Below are 24785 nucleotides of genomic sequence, written 5' to 3' on the forward strand. Positions count from 1 at the left end.
TCAGTAATACTCTGAAAGCATGCCTCGAAAAAGTGTTCCTACCATTACAGATGGGTACCAGTATACTATACCCCTTTAATTCGGCGGTTGCTCGCAATCAATAAGATAAAATAGTGAGACTGATCGGTAGTAGACAACAGCAGACACAAATCATTGTCTGGGTTTGCGTAGGTCTCTAGATGTAGGGAATATCGTGGAAGCTTTTCTGTGTCGGGTTGTGACATTTGTTTGTGAAAGCGTCGTTTCATATGAGAATCATAGATTGTCAGTCAGTGGTTGAAACTTTATCAAAGTCCAGGAGAGTTTCCAAAACCCCTAGCAGATGTTTCTGTTGATATAGTGATACATGTTAGGTGTGATCCATCATGTCATTTCCATCGAGTCGAGAGTATCACCTCTTGTGCTTACGGTGCTTAGCATCAAGGAATTTATCTCAACTTTATCCACAATAATACATTAATTGTTAAAAGCTATGACATCTACATGTGGGGAAACAAACCGTTTCCATATGTCACGTCAAACAATGTGGAATCTCCCCATTAATTGTAATATACATTCTTTTCCACACACCGTATTCCCACTGTATTGATCTCACTCTCAAACACATTGTCGAATATCTCGACCATTTCTCGGAAGAGAAGGACATTTTGTACATTCGAGTGCTGCAACGTGCGGCTCGGAATCTTCTCCACTAGAGGCAGCAAGCTTGTTAAACCATTTCCAATAATTTGCTGCCCAATGAAGAAAATGAGTGATTCCTATAGGTGACCAGTTTGGTTATGTAGGTAATGTACTGCAGATGTCATGTATGTCTTTGCAAATGGCATACTCGGTGAGATATTTTATTCGCACTAACCAAAAAGAAGGAATGTTTATTGTTTATATAATTATTATAATTACAGCTTGTCTTTCTTCTAAGCTTCAACATGTTATTTATATACCAAACTTTTACCTTTTTTAACAACATTCAATAAATATAAACGACTTACTATTTTTATCGTTGTATTTCGTTGTAGAGTTACTCGAGCCATCAGAGTTGTTGATTTTTCCTTCACACTTGATTAAAAATAACATCACTACCAATACTCGCACCATTCCGGCTACAAAATCTGTAAGAAAACATTTCGAAATGAAATGACATCTTTCAGCTTAACGACCCACGATTAATAAAACGCTACAAGCCTGTATGAGGTAAGTATTAATAGGTAAATATAAATAATACAAATAAAAATACTCTATTGTGCTTACTATTTCAAACTGCGTAATTCGATGAAAAAAAATTATAGAGAATACCTAAAATTAATATTTTACCTATTTTTCAACTTAGCTGATCATTTAACTACGTACGTTCTGCGTCAGTTAATACCAAATCGCCTTTCTATATTTAACAGACAATACATATATGTGTATATTTATGTTGACTTTTATCTTGGTTACTAGCTTTTCTGTATTCAAAATATAAACTATACATGTTGGCAGATGGAAACACTTTCAATAGCTTGCAGACAAGAAAATTCCGAATAAACAATCACAGCGATTTGGCTGTAGTAAACCAACAATTCCAGTTAGACTATAAAATTTCTTTTCCTGTCATGTTTCTTCTGAACGAAAACATTTTATAACACCTAAATTTTTTTATCGACACATAGTTCTATTTATACCATAATCTTATTCCATGTTGGTCAATAGTTGATTTCTGCTTTGTCTTTTGTTGCAGCACGCTATGTGGTAGGCAATTTCTGTTTTTAAACTTTTTTTCTATACTTTTAATACAATTTATTTGTATGAAGTTTACATTGAGAAACAAAGTTGTGGCGGCGTGTCTCATGTTCAGATCGCAATTAGAACACCTCTTTCATGATCTGCTGAAGCAGGCAGGATATTTGTGAAAATATTTGCATACTTGTCTGGTTGAGATTGATGTCAATAAATTATGTAATAAAATTTCCACTAATCATGAAAACATTTCTTCATTTTCGTTATTCTTTTACTAGTTTGTAAAATGTCCCTAGTCTTTCTGTAGAACAATAGATTACTACATAAACTTCATTGCGTATCGTTCCAAACACAATAGCAGAAAAATGTAAGAAACTTGCTATGCCCTCCTATATCGATTTACGAAAATTACAATAACGTAAATGCTTACGTAAGACATATTTGATGCCCGTTTCTGGTAAAGAAAACATCTCCTGAATTAATGTCATATTTCAAGTTATGAAGGAACTGGTTTGCCTCTACTTAATGATGTAAGCACATATACAATTTTATGTAGAAAAACACATTAAAATGATATTCGAAATAATGTCACTAATTTAAACTTCTGTTCAGAACAGCGCAGGCTACAAAATTTCACATATTTGCTGCATTTTGTTTGAAATTATTGTAAGATATGTATTTTTCTTGGATATTGAATACTAAAATAGTAATCAAAATGGAAGTTTAGCTCCAATTTCTTAGATATTGCGACTTTTCGCAAGGACTCTTTATAAAAAAGGTATTATTCAATTATCTCTGTCTTATTCCTCGGAAGAAATGCACTAAAGGTGCAATCGCTTTACCTCCTGTTTGTTTTGTGTTGCTGCTCAACTTGTGATGCGTGTCTACTCTAACTCGCACTGACTGGCCTGGCCCCACTTTTCCTGACTCTTCTTTCATATTCGAATTTTCTATGTAGATACATCCTCTATGTTTGTCACTTACTTCACTGTAATTTTCAGAGAACGCAACAAATGCAACTTGAACAACACCTTACCCCAGTCTTTCATAACATTGTACAAGAGTTTTCACTGGACCTTTATATTTTGGAACAGTGGCGGCTGGTACTATAGGTTACATGGTGTTGCAACCGAATATTTTTTTTAAATACTAAAAATATTTTTAAGTATTAATGCAATGTATCAGTAAAAATAAACCTTTTGCTCTTGAGCGCAAAACAGTATTGATGCTTTCTTTAAAAAATCCAATTTAGAAAAACTGAAAAAAAGAGAGAGATTTAAATTTCCAGTTGCAACAAGCGTTGTCTCTGGAAGCAGTAACATTGAGCGTATGGCAGCGAGCTCCGATCTCTTAACATAGGGAAGTGAATGTATTCTTCCATTGCTCCTATCTTCCTTCATTGCCTGCTTGCAGTTGCAGCTCGTTCCGCAACTGGTATAAAGTCAGCTTCTGTAATAGTTACGAATTCCTCCGCTTGGCAGTGCTTGAAGACGCTTGCAAAACACAAACTTGCAAAGAACAAATACGCGTCTGGGCGTAGTAGTGTTTCTTACAGGCATAATATCGGGGGAGTTTTGCCCTCCCAAAATTGAGTGTTTATGGTCCTAAATATTTATTATCATTAAAACAGAGGAATTATCAAAATATAAAATAATTATGTATTTTAATTTTGTGCTCGTATCGGTGCAGTTTTTAAGAATGTTTACAGCCTCAAGAACTGTCTAGTATCGGTTCTCTTTCAAGCAAGATGTTTTCTTTTTTTGGGGGGGGATTGTCTTATTACCAACCATAAAATCAAGAGATTCTAACATGGAACACCATGAAGTATGTCTAATAAAAACTGAAGTATAAATACAGTCAACGGGTCTTAATACTGTATTTATGATATTTCTTCCCACTCCACCCAGTAAGTAATTTGTAATTAATTTCTCATCAATACCTTTTTATGGCCATATGCTAAAGGAGATGATGAGAATGAATGAAATGTTGAAATGAAGAAAGTGGGAGGAAACACAAGTACACGGTGGTCGTCCTACACGAAGCCCACTTAATGTGACCTAGGATCAAACCAGGGGACCAAAGTAATTTAGAATATAGGAAATAATTTGTGACACTGAAAGAATAATAATCTTACTATGCACAGAATTATACATATTTTTTGTGTTTAAGAGGGTGCTTGATTTTGTTTTCACAAAATTTCTCCAATTTAGAACATCATTACAGTTAAGAACTGAAATAAAGAAGACTCAATAGTCAAACATACATGTAATATGATGTACAGAATGGATGGTAAACCAAATCAAATCAAACAAACATTGATAACAGTAGAAACATCTAGTGCTTGAAATCGCAGTTTGTTCTTTTTTCATACTTTGAAATATATATCTACCATTCCCAAAAGAGAAATTCCTACATTCAAGGTATTTTCAGCATCAAATTCAGTGATTTCGAATTCACGGTTAATTCCCATCAATTGAAAACTGACAAATTATTTCAAATATTAATATTTAGTAAATCATGTCTCGAAGGAGAAAAAGTCCTATCACTGGTCTAATTCTAGCTCTGTGTCTTTCATGCACATGATTTCGTGTTCGATTTCCAGCGGAGAGCATAAAAAAACAATTTCAAATCATTCACTTTCAATAATCATCTGTCTTCATTACCCTAAATTGCTGGAATGTTAAGCTATTTTTATATTATTATTTTCGAAGGAAAACATCTTAGATTTCATAGTAGAACAGCAGGCAAAAATGGTTACTGAAAATGAACATTTTGTCCCATATATTCATACAAAGAAATGCTAATAAAATGCATATTGTCAGAGGAGATAGGTTTTCTGTATTCTAAAGAAAATAAAGCGAGAAATATTTGCGGTAGCAATGCTTTGTAATCAGAAAAACTTGGCGAGCAGTATTTCGGATTTTAATGAAGTAGAAAAATTTGAAGCTCGAAAAGAACGAAGAAAGGCCTTTTATTTTAAAATAATGCATAGTTTATTTAAATAAATAATTTTTGTATAACTCCGTGCAATGCAATTTATGCAATTTTCTTGCTTTTTTTCTTCTTTTTGGGTTAACGCCATCATTCATGGCTTACAGCACATGCTATATATTTGATTTATCTCTTGTTCAATATATGTAGAAGTTTTGTATATAAATATTGAATAAACGTACATTGATAGTGGTGTTTGGAAAAAACGAAAGTAGCTTATATATTAAATCAATAATAGAAAATACACTTTAATCAATAGATATACAAATATAGCTTAAAAAGGCTTTCCTCTTCATATTTCCTGAATATTTTTTTTTGATAAAACTCAAGAATGCTGGGGGAGGGGAATACTTGCGCGTACCTATATACCTTTGATATTGCAACCGGTGCTTCTACTGACCACGAACCGATACTGGTTTACAGTCTCTTTGCTTCTCAAGAATTTGGTAGAAAGTTGGCATAGAGACAACTCTGCTCCATTTTCCTTGGACTAAGACGGGAAAATTTCTTACACGGATACAAAAAAATATTTTCCAGACTTGTCCATGGCTTTTAGAGAAGTTCCATTAACTCAAGTTTTAAATGAGGAACAGATAGTATAATTTTCTATATTTTTTAAGTGTTCTTTAATTTAATTTTGTATCACAAGTTGAAATGATTGATGCAAAGACAAATTTTCCTAATTGTAGTGACAACTTGCCACATCATCATTTCTTCAAGTAAAACAGCAATGGATCTGAGATCACTGAAAATCTGATATTTAAAAAAATGTTGTAGCTTTTCTCCTTTATGAACTTTCTAAACTGAATAATCAGTAAAGACATACGGAAACAAGCTAGTACTAAGCAGAAGGACGGACTTTACACTTAACTTTAATAAGTCTTTTTACATTTTCCAATGAATAGTATTGTAGCCAATTTTGAGAACTGCCAAAAGAACATCCATATTACTGCTAAATACCAAACTATTTTCATTTTTTATATATAAAAAAGTAGTTATGCAGTATGGCGGTGACGCAATGTAATCCAGTCACCAGATTTTCCTATTTACTTTTAAAAATCTAGATCGCGAAGCAGATCATTTAACTAACTATGAGGTTATTTTATATTTCTGTGTGCCGTCTTCATTAAACTGGAAATCAGGATGTTATGATGTGCTTTGTTCTTTAGATAATGAAATAGCACTAGACTACTACCATTTTATCATTTACTTATAAGACTGAGGTGGGGTCGTAACAGAAAGCCAACTACGTGAGGCACTATTTGCCAAGTCGATACTGTCCGAAGTCCTAAAGCTAACATCTTCTCCAGAATAGAAAGCGTACTGTGGATTTTTTCAATCATGAACGAAAATTCGACTCACAAGTTATGCTACATGTATGTTCGACCAAGAGTTTGTCCATGAGTCTTGTTTTACAACCAATGTATGGACTCCAGGTCTTCTTAGTAAGTGACATTATAATATAGTTTTGTGATTTCAAAATTACGTGTCCAAAACCAAAAGAGAATTAGTGACGAAACTTTAAGGATTTGCAAAGAGTTTTGAATCATCCATCACTTGGTACTCATTTCATACGAATTGTAGTAAACAAGCAGTATGTACGAACAAATTATGAAATATGCGTTCCTAACCACACATACAACAAACACAGCCGTATATCAACAAACACATGCTATAAGTATTTCTTTGATAGAAGAACCACAGAACACAAGATCTTCTTTCCCTTTGTAAATTATTGGCTTTCGTTAGCAACCAGAGTAGAAACTATTATAAATATAGAACAATACTCAAGCTATATTTTCTCCAATAGGATAACTAGTTGGCATTTACCATTTGTTGATTTTTGAAGATAATTTCAAGAAGGGAAATTATAATAATGCTTTATTGTTAGACATTTTTTAACACTCAAGGCAATATTGTATTCAAAGTAATAATTGTATCGAAATGAAAGTGGTACTAACAAGGAACATCACCCAGGTGTCCGGCTCAGATTTCAATGAAATTTTGTTTTCTTATAGATGGCATGTATGCATTATTTGTGGTGACAGAAATTTTTGCCATGGTGAATGTTTTCTATTTTTTATAATTTTTAAGAGTTGTGATGTGGTTATTAGAGATTACTGCAGAAATCCCTTACTAACCTTTGTAAACGGAGTTTATATTTTATATATATATATATATATATATATATATATATATATATATATATATATATATATATTTTTTGCTCAGATCGCGCCTTTCAGTTTCGGCATCTGAAAGTTTAACCGAAACAGGGCTATCATCATTGCAATCTTCTTTGCTTTATTATTTTTTCATCATTCATTTGTTTTTCTATTTGGACAAGGGTGGACAGGGACGAGGGATAGGAAAAAGGGACAAAACCACAACACTAAGAAACAACAAAAGATACATTTTGACAAAATCAACAAAGAAAAAAAAAAGAAAAAAAGAAAAAAAGATTTTTTTTTTAAATATAAACTCCTAACTACCTAATATTTGTTCATCTTCTAATTTTCCTATTCTATTCTATTCTCGACTCAAGTTTAGTTTACTCTAGTCTTCAATTTTTTCATCCTCGTTCCTTTTATCATACTTAGCCTTTCTCGTATGTTTATCATCATCTTCATAGGTCTAGGTTTCACCTGTATGATAGGCTTTCCACCTAGGTTTTATGATCATCTTCCTCATTGAGTCAGGTTTCTCCTGTATGATTAGCTTTCCACCTATATAATATCCTTTCCATCTATTTTTGTATTATCATAATCTTCATTAGATTTAGATTTCACCTGTGATGGCCTTCCACCTGTATGATAGGCTTTCCACCTATATAATAACCTTCCACCTTTTTTTTGTATCATCTTCATTGGATTTAGGTTTCACCTGTATGATAGGCTTTCCACCTATTTTATTTTGTTCTTTTTATTTTTGACATTTTTTAAATTTAGGTTTCCTCCTGTGTGATTTTTTAAATATTTTTTTACTAAATTCTTCTAATAGAGGATGATAATATTTGCACCACTGAACTCAGCATCATTATTATACACTTACATTTAAATATTGCACACTTAAATAAACCCTACACACTCCTGTGTGTGAAAACACAACTTTTCCGTAATAAAAGAACATACCACTATCACCACACTGCACACTACAACACCCATTCACTTTTCTGCGATCGCGTAAACCTTGATTTCCTTTTTGATCCTAAGCGGAGTTAGTCATTTCAGTTTTCCACAATTGACTTCTATGGTTCTGATCCTCAGTGCAACGGTTTGAGGTCCAGGACCCACTCGGAGCACATAGTGCAGGCCCTGGTCAGTTGTGTCCTGCCGCCGTGAGCGCTGGGACCGGTGTTGACACCTACACGAACAAGGTTCAAGGTGGACACTGTATGACATTTACCGAGTAACTGGCTTTGATGTGCATAGGATCTTTAGTGTATGTTATGTATATGCTATTTTTGATTTATTTTGAAGTTTACGCTATTTCCCACCACCTATTTCCGTGCACACCCGCTCAACACATCCGGAGTTCCAATCCGGCTGGATGCCGGGGATGCGTCGAGCGCACATTCACACTATTCTTCCGGGGCACGCGGAAATCCAGCGTTCCTGGAGCAAAAACTCCGGTCCTGGAAGATACTCATTTGCACTCTGGCACATTCATTTTCATTCCTTAGTGTTTTCTTTTACATTTTGTTTATTCCTGTGTCACATTTCCAAAACTCTTTCTCTTATTCTTGTTGCCTTTTATATAATTGTTTTCTTAGATCAGAATATTCCTTTGCTATTCTACTTAATATTTTGTAGTCTTTTTCCTTAGCTAAGACTTCCCCTGTTTCTTTTGTTCTGATGTCATCTCTTCCCTGTAATTGATCTTCCAAGAGGGGACACCATAACATATGGTGTTCCGGCGTGCCTAGTTCTTGGCATTGGCATCCGGGATGTCCTTTCAAACCCATTCTGTACAGGTATTGTTCATATGGCCCGTGTCCTGAGAGATAATGTATCAGTCCTGGGTTGGGGTCAAAGTGCTGCCATTTGAGACGAATATCAATTTTTGGTATTATATTATACAATCTACGTGAGACATTGGTTTCTTGCCAATTTTTGTTCCAAATTTTTATTAGTTCGTTTTCTATATCTTCGACCGTTTTACTTTGAGTGCTTAGTAATTCTTGTACTTTCCCCACGTTTGATTTTTTAAACCAATAAATTGCAGCTCTTTTCCTGATAATTAAACTTATTGGTTTGACTCCTAACAAGACATTTAACGTAATAAGCGGTGTCGTACTGAGTGCTCCACTTAATCTTATTAATAAATTCCTTTGAGGTCTATCGACATTTTGTATTAAGGTATTAGTTTCCAACAATCTGTGGGCCCACACGCTTGAAGCATATGCCATTGTTGCACTTAATAAAGTTTCTTGATATAATTTAATTATTTTCCTTGGCAGTTTGTACGTGGTATTTGCTATCGATATTAACTTGTTTGCAACTTTATGACCCCTGTCTACTATATATCTTATATGTGGCCCAAAATTTAGTTTTTCGTCAATGTGTATACCCAAGTATTTGAATTCTGCTTCCCTTTTTATCGTATTAGTTCCTAATTTGATTGTTGGATTCCTACGCAGTTGTGTACTGAACAACATATACTTTGTTTTCTTCGCAGATAGCCTTAGCTTACTTTTGTTACTCCAATTTTGTAAGATATTAATGACTAATTCTGCTTTAATTTCTAATTTTCTTCGTGAATTAGCTGAGATGATAATTGCAATGTCGTCAGCAAATGCCACTACTCGGTCTATTTCTTCTTTACTATTTAGAATTTCCAGACAGGGCTGCAATTCTATGTTCCACAACAACGGTCCCAAGATCGATCCTTGGGGGCATCCTTTCTCTGTCTTAACTACAATATTCCCTTTTTAACCTTTAATAAATATTTTTCTATCTGTAAAGTAATTCTTAATAATGTTTAATAAGTACTCCGGTACATTTATTTTGATGAGATTTTGAATTAATGAAGGAATCCAAAGATTGTCGAACGCGCCTTCGATATCCACAAATAATGCCAACGCGTATTTATTTACTGAACAGCTTCTTCTAATTTGTTCTACAAAGGTGTTGAGAGCATCTTCTGTTGATTTGCCGGGCCTTAAGCCAAATTGTAGTTTATCATTTTCAATGTTCCTAACATTATTAATTCTACTAGATATGACTTTTTCAAAAATTTTCGCGATGTTTCTGAGTAGACAGATAGGACGATACGAACTTACATAGGTTGGGTCTTTATCTTGTCCTTTTAACAATATTATTAATTTAGCTTCTTTCCAAATGGTTGGGAATTCCTGTTTTCTGAGTAAAAAATTAAACAGTCTTGTAAAATAGGGAATCCAAATACTTTTCTTATTTTTACAAATTTCTTTTTTATGCCATCCAAGCCTGGAGCTTTTCCTTTTTTAGTTTTTTTATAATTTCTTCTACTTCGGTATTTGTTATCTCCTGGATATCGTGTAAGACTTCCACGGGTTGAATGTTCTCAAATTCTCTTCTTATTTTGCGTTGATTTTCATTTTCATTATCTTGTAAGTCCCTTGGAAAAAATTTGCTAGATAGTTTCTGTATGGTTTCTTCCCAAGTTTGGGTGTAAGAACCGTCATTATTTTTTATAGTTGTTGGGTTTATTTTTTGCATTATTAGTTTATATGGTAGGCCCCATGGATCCAGTTCTATGTTTTTTCTTAGAAATCTCTCCCAGCTTCTTTTCTTAGATTCTTGCAATTCTTCAGTATATTCTTGTTTCGCAGTTCTATATATGATTAATCTTCTCTGTCTGATTATTGGTGATAAAGCTGATTGATAACTTTTTCTTTTAGCTTTTAGGATTTTCTTTAGGCGCTCTAATTTAGGAGTCCAGAATTCGCTGTGTTCAGGTTTTGGATTACATTTTGGTGTCGATTCCTGTAAAGCTAGCTTAGTGGCCTTTTCCATTTGCAAAGCAAGTCCATTCACATTTATGAATCTTCTATCTGAGGTAAGATAAGCTTTTTCTCGAATAATTCCCAGTCTGTTTTCTGAATGTTTGTTGTCTCATTATGGGCTTCTATTTCGCCTATTTCCAAATCAAAAGATATTACTTCATGGTCACTTATAGTTATTCTGTCGTGCACTGTCCAATTACTTATCTTATTTTCTAAGCCCAGAGTACATAACGTAACATCTATGAATGATTCCCCTCTGGGGCCTACAAATGTTGGTCTATTTCCCCTGTTTAGTAGTAATAATCCATTTTGCTGTATAAAATCTTCAACGGCCTCACCTCTTATATCTGTGGTAGGTGAACCCCAGGCAGTGGATTTAGCGTTTACATCTGCCGATAAAATAAACTTTTTGTTAGGATGTTTCCAGATTAAGTCTTGTAGTTTTTGTAAAAATACTTGAGTTTCTATGCTATATTGAAAATAAGAATTTATGAGCCAGAAGCTAACATGTCCATATGAAATTTCTATGCAAACGTTCCAATCGTCAAAGTGTTGTGATATTTTCAGGTTTTCGAGTTCTCTATTCATGATAGCAATGACAGCCTTTGGATCATCTCCTCCATAAATAATTCTTGCAGTCGCTGGGAAAGCTGCCAATTTGTTCTTTATTAGGTAAGGTTCTTGAATTATTAGTATGTCTATATTATTTATTTCTGCATATCTTCTTAGTTCCATCGTTGCAATTTTTGATCTATGGGCATTATTTTGCAAAAGTCTTAAGGTTTTGGACGTTTCAAGCATATTTGGTGTGTACCATTGCTTCCGTTCCCGTTTTACTAAAATCAAAGTATAACCTACCGTGGGCGTTTACCATTTGTTTGTATACGTTATCAATGTTCCAGTATATTCTTCTTCTTTCAAATGCTTCATCAATCAAATCAATTAATTCCCAACCATTTGCAGGTAGATCATATATTCTGAGCTCCATTCTGTCCACTTCTTCCAGTACAGGATATGTAATGGTTCTTCCTTTTTCGTGTAAATCTCTGATAATCTGTCTAAATGCTACAGTTAGAATTTGTTTATCCTCTAGTTTGGCCAATTTATATTTATGTTCCATTCTTTCGTACAGAGGTCGGGGCTATTATTGGTGAGTTTATTTTTGCCTCTAAATCTGATGACGATATTGCGTTATCTTGAATAGGTTTTGTTTTTTCCGGAAATAAGTATTTTTCTTCTCCTTGTGTAAAGGAAACTTTTAATTTTGGAAATTTTTGTTGGTTAAATTCTTGTTCGATAGTATTTTGTTTTTTGTATTTGTTTTTCATTCTATTCTCCAAGAGAGTTTTAAATTCTCCTTCATGTTTTATTTCTAATTTAGAGTTATTTATTTCAAATAAGTCAGTTTGCACGTATTTGTTTTTAAATGATTTATTTCCATTTCTTTTCCTCTCTAAGAACTCTTCCAATCTTTTTTATCTCTTTTTTGTTTGCTTGGGGATTTTGTCTTTATTACTACTTTTTGCTGCTTTTTCTCAGTCATAATTGATCTTACTGATTATTCTTTCTCTCGCGACCCTGTATGAAACGCTTCTTCTGTATTTGGGGTCTGACATGTTTTATGTCTCAGTTTACATCGGACACATACGTTTTTATGCTTGTCCTCGCATTCTTCGCTTTTATGTCTTAATGTGCCGCAGTATATGCATCTTTGTTTGTCCTTGTTATCACAGTATTTGCTTACGTGCCCAAACTCTTGACAAACAAAACATTTTGGAATAACTATGAAGTCTTTTATCTTGTGGGACTCATAGTCTATATAGACCTTATCTTTATTAATTAGCAGTCTTCTTATTTGTGGAGTAACTTCTACGACCAAGTGACACTTTTTTTTATTTTTTCTTCCCGCTCTAAAACGGGCTTTGATTTGCTTAGCCTCTTCTATTTCATTTTCCTCGAAGTTTTGCTCTACAAGTGCTGTCGCTACTTCCTCATCTTTCAATTCTGAAGGGATACCATAAATTATCATTAATGGATTTCTTTTTCCACTTTCTTCAAAGGTAAAGTTTTTTTTGATTTCCTCCTTCGATGTTGTAAACGGAGTGTTAATACAACCATGTAGATATATATAAGGCCTACGGAGAAGTCGTGTGGTAGATATGACCTTGGCAGCAGCCATCTTGAAATCCGCCATTTTGAATTAAGGTCAAGTTTTTTAAATGTGAATAGGGCAATATGGTACATAATTTCGGACTAAAATTCAATTGTTGCCGCGGCTCGTGCTTTTAAAACTAATTACATTTTTAAGAGTTGTGATTTGTCAGTCCATAAATAGTGTTGGGATAAGCAACCAGCAATCTTTCTGAATTTTGAAGACTTGCAATGTAATTATCTATTTCAAACCAGAATACATGAGAAGTCTATGGACCTATGTGACGTAAAGAAATACAAATGAAATTATAAAAAAATGTTGCTATATGAGCACAAAGTTATCAGGAAATGTTGCTTACATGTTGCGCAAACAATAAACAATAAAATATTTTTAATAAATACAACTTTTAAGGAACAGCACAAATGAAAGAAAATATCAAAGAAGCATAATATGATTGTTCCCAACACGCTGTTTGTACCATGAGCATAATATGAAAACATGTAACTTGTTTATAAAGAGGTGTAACGTAATCGAGTTTCCGATCAAAACTGATTATAAATTTTACAAATATGAACCTTCGAAAACAATCGCTAGAAAAACTAATGACATTTTTGCCTGAATAGCTAAAAAATGCCATAGAAAATAAATAAATAAACAATAAAGAAATAGATATAAAACAAAACAAAAGACCATTGATTTACACAACAATCATATTTCATTCTCAATTTTGGTGTAAATTTTCATTTGATTTCTCGTCTCATCTACTATCCATTACAAGCTACATCTTCGGTTTACCTGAATGCAAAGTAATAGTTGTTTCGCTGAGCGATGATTCATGTCAGTAAACGAGTGTTTGAAGAGCACCTATAGGAAATAAATAATTACATTGCGAGTCTTCAAAATTCAGAAAGATTGCTGGATGCTTAGCCCAATACTATTCATGAACTAACAAATCGTAACTTAAAAAATGTTAAAATACATTAAGAAAACATGAGCCATGGCAGCAATTGCAAAGTGCTAGTTGGAATCTTTAAACATGCGGTGAAAATTAGGAGTGTTACCAATTTGAAACATCTAATAATGGACGTTTGGTGCACATTAGAAGCAGTCCTAAATTCATACTGGTTAACTATAGAGCAATAATAAGCATACCGTTGGCTTTTTGGAAAAAATTGCTATTAAAATGAGGTATCACATACTATGGTTTTCATTTTCCGAAACTTTACTTTAATTCAAACTGGCGGCTTTCAAGATGGCAGATTACCATTACCGTAACACTTGCCTCTAAGCATAATATGTATTAAGGAGCTTTTATCCACTTATTATCATTAATACGCGAGTTAGAAGAGGAGATAAGGGACTTAGACACATAGTAAGTAAACAATTAATATGGCTGTAACTTTTCTCCAAATGTGCAAATCTTAAAACTAGCTTCAGCTTTGTTTCGCTGATTAAACTCTAGCCCGAAATTATGGATCATGTTACCCTATTCCCATTAAAAAGCTTGGCCTTAATTCAAAATCGCGGATTTCAAGACGGCTGTCGTCAAGGTCATACCTACCATACGACTTTTTCCTAGGCCTTATATGTATCTACATTGTTGTTCTTTTATTAACACTCCGTTTACAATGAGTAGTAAGGGACTTCTGCAGTAATCTCTAATAACTATATCAGAACTCTTAAAGAATATTAAAAACATAGAAAACATGCACCATTACAAAAATTCTGTCATCACAAATAATGCATGCATGCATGCCATCTATCAGAAACAAAATCATTGAAATAGGAGCCGGACACCTGGGTGATGTCCCTTGTAAGTAAAATGATGACAACGAAGCTCTAGGATAGTAAAGTTCAGCAACTTAACGTTTTACTATTTGAAAAAAATTAAAATCATATTTTTTCTATTCTGTACTCTGCGTAGGTGTAAGTTCTATATATCCCTACACTATATTGCTCCCACACGAAGTGAAATCAACTGTAAGCCCTGTTGGAAGACCCATATCAATAGTGTTTTCTACCGATATATAGCCTTTTCCCCCGCTTGAAAAGTTTTGGATTCACACTCTACATTCTCTACAACGTTAGCAGTATTACAGTAAGTATACAAGCTGCATTGAACTAAAACATTTTCCCTATATATATGAAACTAGAAACTAATTGTATTTATTTTCTCGTGATAGTTTTAATAATCAGTGTAGTTGATTTAGTTAAGAACAGCTCTTTTTGTTTACTATGCAGTTTGGCTGTTGTCCACCATTATTACATTTATACCACCAATTTGCTTCTCTCGTTTCATTCACTACACTCATGAATTATGTCAAGGAATTCATGACCTATGATCAAACAAACACGGATGCAGTAACACCCATAAAACACCATACACAGTGAAACGGACAAATACATGACTCTATCGGAAGCAGACTGACCCATCAATTCATGACCCGCGATGGCTTAGTCTAACCAGGATAAACAAGTGACGGGTGATTTTTACAGATCCAATAAGGCTCGGAGATGATGAAACTTCGTCATAAGTTACAAAAATAAATCTGTTATGTCGACTCTTCCCTCTCTGTCTTCTTAAATTTTCAGTTTTTATTTTACTGTGTCTGTCTGAATTTCAAAGCATAGCACTGAAGGATGACTACAATATCTCTTATTGTATAAACGCGATAGATTCACATAAAATATAAGGTAAGTATTTATCTTATGAGGTATCGTCAAATTATAATCAAGCAAGCGTGTGAAACTTGTCATTAAGAAATTAAAGCTATCACTGAGCCGGAACAATGTTTTGTTGAATGATATATAGTCTTGTTCAGAAACAATTGTATTTATATTTTTCAGTAATGGAATACGAATCAACATAATATTAAATTTGAAATATTTTCAGGTGCACGATGACAACACTTTCTTCTGCTGCGTGGGCTCCGTCGTTCTATTCACGACAAAGTAAGCTTGTGGTAGACAACATCGTGTCTGTCGATTTTATCAGGGTATTCCCATTTCTACAACATCACTAAATCAATTATTCCATGATCATTCACTTACCGTCTCCCTTAGCCTAAAGGGTATAATCGTGTGATACTAAATCGAGACATTTCATTTCTGATTTTCAAGAGACAGTATCTTGAATAAGAAATGTCACATCAGAAATCAAACAACTGAATATTCGAATAGTGAGCACAATTAATGAAGTATGACATTGTACAGTATTCCTGTAGAACTGATATTTTAGCTGCTTCAGGTTGTCGATTCTGTTTGCGTCACCATTTTTGTATGGGTCACGGTGTATGTTAACATCGCTCACCGGGTACAAGAAGCGAGATCCAGATCCGGTGACTCGTGATCCGTTCCACCCCTGCCTCAGCTTGCTTGCATTTTAGACATGGGATAAGGGGTAGTCCGTTTGAGTATATCTCAAAGAGAAAAGGTTGTTGATTTTCATTTCGTATTCTTTTGTTTTTTAAGTGTTCCTCTTCATAAACGGGGCTATAAGACATTTCAGACTGCAGTTTGCAGTTTTGATGAGGAGTTTGCACGACAATAATATGTTCAATAGAATCATCAGGAGTTAACCTAAGATACCCATTCGCCAGTGGTGCGCATACTAGCCACTAGATCACAAGGCTTTTAATTTCTTCAATGAGATGTCATAGGAGAAAATGACCATTACATTTAGTCTGCAGCTCAATGCAGCTATTCCCCATAATTTCCACACCTTGCCTCAAATATCCCCTTTCTCCGTTACTAGTAAAGTTTTCTGCCAAATTTCACTGTATTAAGGAAATTTCTCTCAAATCAGGAGCACTGGTTCGTATATTTTAGTGCAGTTTATTACTATTAGAATAGCCAGGTATTGTGCAAACTAACAAGTAAGAGAAGAGCTACGAGAAATATTCAATTACAATCCAACAAATGTAGCAACAAAGATCCAACACTACCAACATCGGAAATGACATCGTCAGTCAATGGGTTTTAAATTTTTTCAACAACACATTTGTTAGGCTCTACGTAAGTTATCAATCGACATGGTAGCGAATTAGTTAAAAAATATTTATTGCAAAAGTAAAGTTGAGTAATACGTTAATGAAACGTACGTAAACATGTATGTTAGGCAACAAAGAATTTGTCATCATTTATCTGACAATTTTGAGCATATATTGCAAACGGCCATTTTCTCTTTCCTGTTTCGGTATATGTATTCTAGTCTAATTTGGTGGCTGTTATACTATGGTTTAATATTTATTCATGTGCTTCTTCCTCCCAGCCGAAGCATCTGAATACTGTTTACCATCTAGGCATTAGACTATTTTTCGCACTAGCGCTGCTTCTAGCCGTTATACTAAAGCGTAGAAACATCTTTAGTTTATCTTCCTGAGACACTTCTCTAAGATTATAAAATCCATATGTATTGTTTCTTATCATCCACTGTAGATTTACGAACGATATGCAGCACGTCTCAACTTAATTATTCGTTTTATCCCTCCGTGTTTTCAAGACTATTGTGACATTGAGTATAGAACATATTCTCGTAGAACGTCCAGAATTTTCATTCTACAGAAGACGTTTAGCACCTCTTAAACGTTTGAACTAAGTGCTCGCGGGAAAGGTCTTGTTCAGTGACCATGTTATCACTTTTATACTTGAGATCAGAACAGTAAATAAATTTTATGATTTATTCTTTTATTTTTTCTCGCTCTATGACAATACTGATACTGATCCTTTTCTTGTTATATATTTTATATTTTCTTATTTATTGTTATGCTATTTTCTGAGACATGCGTTCTATTTTTACAGTTATTTTAGACTTAGAAACTTTTCTATGCATTAGTGTCAGAAGTCGTTATATCGAACCAGCTCTCAAAACTTATTACAGCACAAACGAAAAGAGATATCGAGAAGTAGTTCCATACAATGAATTCAGTATCTTAAGAGTATATGTCATCCCATCCTTCACCTCTCTAACGATAGTAGAAGTGGAATTAATCCTTTTTGACTTCAATGCTAATCGATGGGAACCAAGTAATAATATATGACGACAATTATGTTATGGAGTCAACTAAATGTCTGAAGCAAACGTACTACAATGATCTGTAACACTCTACCAAACCGTAAGTGCTTGAAAAGTTTCTAATACTTCCGATTGCAATGTTGATTTAAATAAAACAAAAGTGGTAAACCACATTTACGAGCAGGTCTTATGGAATGGATTAAGCATCCTAAGAATAGAATCAATCTACTGTGTTAAAACTAAAGTCAAACCAGAAATAATAAAAATCATTAACTTCCAGTTTCAACGTTGGTAACTATAGAACAAAATAACTATAATTATTAAGGACTATCTTTATAAAATCTATTCAGTGTCTATAGAGAAGGAACTATTTTCACTTATATTAATCTACTTGAGGCAGAAATAGTACAATTTTCTAGTATTTCCGGTTTCAAACTAGATTAGAACATACAAAATCTTAAAAGTGAATTTGAAACTGTTGATTAGTATCAGTGTCAGTTTGATTTCAGAAACAACGGAATAAATAAAACCTTATTGAAAGCGAAATCGATTTCAATACTCACATTTAGATATCACTTACGACTTTCTCTATGTAGATCATTATCAAAACTTACATTACTGAAATTTTTATACAACTTCCGGTTTTAGTAGTGTTGAGAATAGATTAGGTTATTTTCTTGAGACGTTAAATTGTTTACTATAATGATTGCTTCTTGCTAACTTGTACAATTCTTTGTTCAACATCGCAATCGGAAGTACTAGTTAATTTTCACCACTTTCAGTACTAGTATATTAATACATTTGGTGATGGAATATTTTATTGACATGCTGATTCTGTTCCAAAATAAACTAATTGTTGCTGTATATTAATTGCCATGGAATAAAATCTATATTATGATTAGGTTTTATTAATTTTATATTAGATTGCATTATTTTTTTCTATTTTTTGAACATAATCAACTTCTCAAGAAAGGGGATAATCTCCACCTATTTACGTGTACCGAAAAACGGTTTTGGAGTCGACTCAGCCCACTATGAAAATATACCATACTATAACACTACTAAAATCGAACTAGTAGCATTTACTGGTACTTTTGGTTTTAATATTGATCACCAAATAGAAAAAGGATAAGAGACGTTAAGAAGCGGTATTTGAAGTACATTCAGCACCAATAAGATACCCTTTTTTTAGGAATATATTCAGCGTCAAAAGGATAAGTTTTACCTTCTCCGTCAATTTTCTATTCTAAACGGAAGTGAAAAAATTCTTCAACTTCTAGTTTTAACCTTTATTGAAATTGAACAAGAATTCTAATAGATGGTAATCAAATTTTTTATGCGATCTATTAATCGTTTTAAGAAGAAGTCCCTTATTCTTCTGTATCTCAGTACTAACACTAGAAGTGATAGAAATTAATTACTTGGCCGGTTTAATCTCTAATTATATCCCTCTTGCAGCCAAAAGCTATGGATATGTTTCAATATTGTATTCCCATAATTCTAAAGTCTATCTCAGTTTCACAACTGTGACACGAAGCTAACATTTTTAATTTTGTAGATCCCATGTTCAACTACAATTTCTGTGTGTTTTATTTTGATTTTTTTTAATTTGCAGAGTAGATACCTTTCTCTTATCATGACCAAGTCAAACAACCTAGCCGCTGTCGTTGCCATTAAACAATAAAAATTCTTTTATTTGTAAAGTAAGCTGGCAGTATACCAGAAATTAATACTTAGGACTAACACTTACAGCCGATTTTGTACTGTAGGATCTACTGCCTATGTCACTACTGTCCTTTCTTCTTGTAGGAGTAAGTCCCGGTCATCTATTATGAGGGTCAATAAAAGAGTGGCATAAAATAAAGATTTTTGTACAAATATATTTCTATCTCACTTATTACTAAGGGGAACCGCTTCTATATGGAAATCTATAAGTATATCAATGAATATTGTCTGTAACACATACAATAAATGTTTCACAAATTAATTTTAAACTTTAAATTACCCAAAATTTAACATGGGGCAGTATATACAGAGTGTTTCCAAACAACACCGACAACGTTTGAAAGGTGCTTCCTGACACCAAGAAAAGACAAAAAGTATAGACGAACCTGGGTGCAGAAATCTGTCATTTCGGAGTTATAGGCTGTCGAAAATATGACAAAATTAATTTTAAACGTCCATAGCTCCAATACTATGGAACCTACCATAGTCGGGTTAAGAATTTATTTGAACTACTATGTGCGCTATCCAAAAATACATGTTTCAAAATCTTGCTGTATTAGAGGCAGTTTAGCTACCGGTATATAATTCGAAGTATTCACCAATTACCTCCACAAAAATTGTTGCAGAAGTACAGCAAGATTTTGAAACAAGGATATTTCTATATGGCACATACTGGTTCCACAAGTGAAGTCTTGACCCAACTACAGTAGATCTCATAATATTGAAGATGTGGAGCTTTAAATTTCATTCTCTCATGTTTTCTGCAGCCCATAACTTCGAAATGATGGGTTTCTGCACCAAGGTTGGTCTATACTTTTTGTCTTAACTTGGGCTCCGGAATCACATCCCAAACTTTGTCGATTTTGCTTTGAAACATCTTGCGTATCAACATATGTTACTAAACTATTTCTGATCAAGTGAAAGAAATAGTACTATCAATAGGATATTGACATACTGTGTTTAAAGTGGTACATGCGAAGTTCCAGTAGTTTTTTTTTAAAGTATCAACCTTCCGTTGTTGTGAGAAAATGCGCGTGTGGTTAGTTTTACGAATAATGTCATATTCAGTTAGATTAAGTTTGCATGAATGTCCTATAAATCGCTTTAATATACATATATAGAATCAATTTGCCACTGTTGTTAAGGACGTTCAGCAAAATGATATCCGTCTTTGACATTTTTAAAATACCTATGTATCATATATATATCTTATTCTTCAGATGGAGCTTAATCTTAGACAAAATACTGTTAGTGCAATCATCAGTAAATTGTTGAAGAAAATAAAGAGTATATTCTGTCCTGACCTGATGAATATTACACAGTTCACCATGTTTCAGGAGTCGGACTTTCGGAACTGATTGATTAAGCAATTTGTTTATAACGTACTTGGCAAATATGGACCAGAAAGGCAAGAGAGAAGCTACTTTTTCTACAGAAAAGGCTGCTTTATATATTATTAAGGTTAGGAGAATTAATGTTCACTTGGATATGAGTAAACTACCAGTAGTCTACCTCGTTTTTATCTATATTTTATGATGTTTACATATAAATTGTTGTGAAGGAAAAATAAAGTATTTGTAATGCTTTGCAATTTTATAGTAAAGTAATGTACTGCAAAAGTAATGTAATTCACTGCAACTTTGAAATATGAAATCTTGTAAACATTTCTTTCTTCTTAAATGCATTTTGAAATGAATTGATGTTCTTGAACAAATTTTATATTAAATTCCTTCTATAGTGCTCCTGCAGAGGCAAGGTTGCAAAGCTATTGTCTAACACCAAAGTAATAATTATGTAATTCAAGTATACAATTATAAAATAAAGATAGGATGAGAATTGGGAAATATCAGAAAATAAAATTTCAGTTTAGAAATAAATACATAAACACGAGTTTCTATCTTATATACTAGCTTAAATGTCAAGATAAATGTATGTTTGAGTCAATTTTCAAGTAATGCCGGGAAGGTTTAATTAGTTAAACATGTATCAAATCTGTAGGATTGAGTGTGATGCAGATTATACATCCAAGAGTAAGTCAACGTTTTATTAATGAAAATGAATGGTCGAATAATATTCATTTTGATATGGAATCCATACCAGAATATCAACGCGTCATAAAAATATTAATGTGTCACTGTTTTACAAGTTAATACATATAATAAGTATATAAAAATGTAGCTATTATCGTTTACTTGTCACCATTATTAAATTTTATTGTATATATGTTTATCAGTTTTAAATTATAATGTTTGTTAGTACTATGTAACCAAACATATTACACAGAATGGGCTAATAAGTTCAAAACGAAGAAATATGTTGAGCAGTGATAAAAACTTTAACTCATTTTCATAAACCCAGCTGTATTTAAAACTTAGTCATCTAATTATGTATGTATGATTTGCACTGGGCAAATAATTATGCAATGGGAGAGCCGATGCTACTTTTCCAGTAATATTTATTCATTACAACATAATTTAAATAATACTTCCCGCAAATAAGGCAGAAAGGATTTAGCAAGGTGGTGAAAACTTCTTCACTGGAACTGTTGATATTATTTTACTATTGTAGAACTGTAGAGCTGCAACTGATAATGGTGGTAGATATGGGTTCTTTTCTGGTTTGCAAACTTGACTGACGTTCGAACGAACATTTTTGCATTCGTCAAAAGTTCGTGCTCCACAAAGCACAAACGCTTCAGAGCGGAAAACAATTTCTATTGAGAGCTCATGTAATTCTGATCGCATCTTAAATTTACGTTTATTACAAAAAGCGACGTTATACTTCTATCAATCTAGTAATCAACAAATAAGCAATTTGTCCAGCCTGGTAATACAATTTTCGATTGAAAATATTTAAAGAAATTGTGAGCTACTTGAAGAATTCCTATGTATATGTCACTGTTACATATCATGTAATTGTTCACCATTATATTAAGTTTTATCTCTATCGGATGAATATGTTGCACAATCTTTTGTTTTCGAACACATGACACAAAGTCAGGCCGTCTGTTAATTATAAAACAAAAATAGTGCACAAGCTTATACAGCATATTAGAATCCACCACCATGACAAGTTAGATCCCTATTGGGTGAGTCCATTACATGACTTCCATCTTCAAAAATATGACCCAAAACTACCGCCAATAAATCAAGAACCTTAAGTATACACACCTAATATTTCATACGTTTAGATGAAAGGTCAATTTCTACTCCCATCCTAAGCTTCATCACTATAGAGTTAGCTCGATATATGATATTCTTCTCTGAAACGTCAGATTCAAAACTTGATAGCCATACGTAAGGAACCGAAAATGTACACACAATTTTATGTGACACGTTTATGTCAAGTATTAAACGACGCTAACCGTTATTTTAATCGGATTAATTCGGTTGAACTCTCAAGCGTTTGGTTTATATATTTTGACTGACTTGAGGAAAATCAAGTTAATGACGAAACTATGCCAATTTTCTTTTTTCTTTTCTTTTCTTTCTTTTTTTTGGAAATTCTATTAACCATTGCTGTCCTCTATTAAAGTGTGATATTTGGAAACTAATAAATACCAGAGGAAAATTGTGTTTTGTGGGATTTTCATTATGTTTCCTTATCGTTCCATAACTTATAAAAATATGAAGTATAAATGTGATTCTTTTATTCGAAATATTTTTCTTCCTTAAAGTCCTTGTATCTAATTTTTCCGGAAACAGCAACATGTAAACTGCCTGCAAGATGATCCTATTAAATAACATTTATTACTTGTCATTTCTACATGCAGATATGTTAAACTAAATATATGAAAAGCAATAAAGGAATGCCATTAAAACAATAGAAGGTGAAAATTGTTGTTCTTAATTGTTTCTTATTCTGCTTTTCAATAATCAGAAAATATTTGGAGGTGACACTAGGAAAAGGTATCATCTGGAAATTTTCTTTACTTTTAACTGGCCCTGTTTCCATCTGAAGGTTTATTACAATCGTTATCTGGAAGACTACAAGTTGACTCTGAACCCCATACAACAGCTGACATAGAAGAGTTAAAAAGTATGTCTGTTCATAAAAGTCCAAAATCATCAACTTGTAATGCCTTAAAAGGAAGACCCAATCCTATTTTCGTGCCTTTGGCATGTACTGTTCTTGTACCAAAGAAATCACGTAACCACGGAGGACCGAATACAAAGAGTCCGGTTGGTAAATATACACTAGTAAGGAATCTGCTTGCGATTAGCACTACTCCAAAATGTTTCCATGTTATGTCTATACTGGTTACAGCATTTAATTCATTGATTAAGCGATTAATTAAAGTTAAATGGAGATATCACCACTGAAGCTATTTGACTCCGTCACGATAAGTCTAATTGTCGACAGAATCTCTACATAAAAAATGTACAGTGAAATGTCAAAAGAAGCATAACTGAAGTATATGATCTTCAAATTACGAGAGTAAACCACAAATAAGATTAAGAAACTAGAGGTCACGAAACAGTTAAAAAGTCAATAACAAAATATAAAATGGGTTACAAGAAAATAACAAGAAATAGCAATAACAGAAATAAATATTTAAAATATTCCTTGGAGTAGGTTAACTATTCCTATCGCACCAATATAAATGAAACCATTCATAAACCAATTTAGTAGTCAAAAGTATATAACTTTATCTACGTAGAAAAGCATGCTATATCACCGGGAAGTATAATAATAGTATCATAATATTAAAACTTATATTTCAAAGAACAATTATTCTTAATCAAAAATTAGACTAATTACCATGAATTTGAACAAACTTTGGACTCAGAAATGTGTCTTTCCGTAAATTTCATTCTCACATTCATTTTTCTTCTAAGCTTTGTATCCCATATGCAACAAATCTTCCCTTCAAACCATGTGTTCCATAAACTTAATAATTCAAACAAAATGATGAGGAATGTGATGATTTCAGCCATTATGTGACTCGTAGAAAATAGTGTTATCTCTGTGAGAAATAAATTTCTCATAACCGTTTTTATATCTTATCTTTCAATTTGATTTTACTGCCGTTTTATATTGCTTCAGCTTTGAAATTAATTACTTTCATATATAAGCATTGAAGACACTCAATATTCATTTTAAAGGTAATAGAATATGTATAGAGCTGATAGGACATAAAATGTTATGTAACGAATATGTTATGATCTCCTTAGCATATAAAATGTGGACAATTGTACTGA

General features: G+C 33.1%; 1 protein-coding gene across 2 annotated transcripts in view; it reads right to left on the bottom strand.

Annotated features, from left to right (window-relative positions):
* The window catches only part of LOC145683509 (uncharacterized), a 48716-nt gene extending 24241 nt beyond the window's left edge, over window positions 1–24475 (bottom strand). For both annotated transcript variants that reach the window (XM_081754851.1, XM_081754850.1), the window contains exons 1-2: window positions 24346–24475; window positions 990–1109 (exon numbers count right to left, since the gene is read on the bottom strand). In XM_081754851.1, coding sequence (XP_081610977.1) covers window positions 990–1095 — 106 coding nt within the window. In that variant the 5' untranslated portion in view covers window positions 1096–1109; window positions 24346–24475. The remainder of the gene's footprint in view (window positions 1–989; window positions 1110–24345) is intronic.
* Window positions 24476–24785: the final 310 nt, after the last annotated feature.

The sequence above is a fragment of the Thermobia domestica genome, chromosome 4, assembly GCF_964235325.1.
Source record: "Thermobia domestica chromosome 4, izTheDome1.hap1.1, whole genome shotgun sequence".
Taxonomy (NCBI): Eukaryota; Metazoa; Arthropoda; class Insecta; order Zygentoma; family Lepismatidae; genus Thermobia; species Thermobia domestica.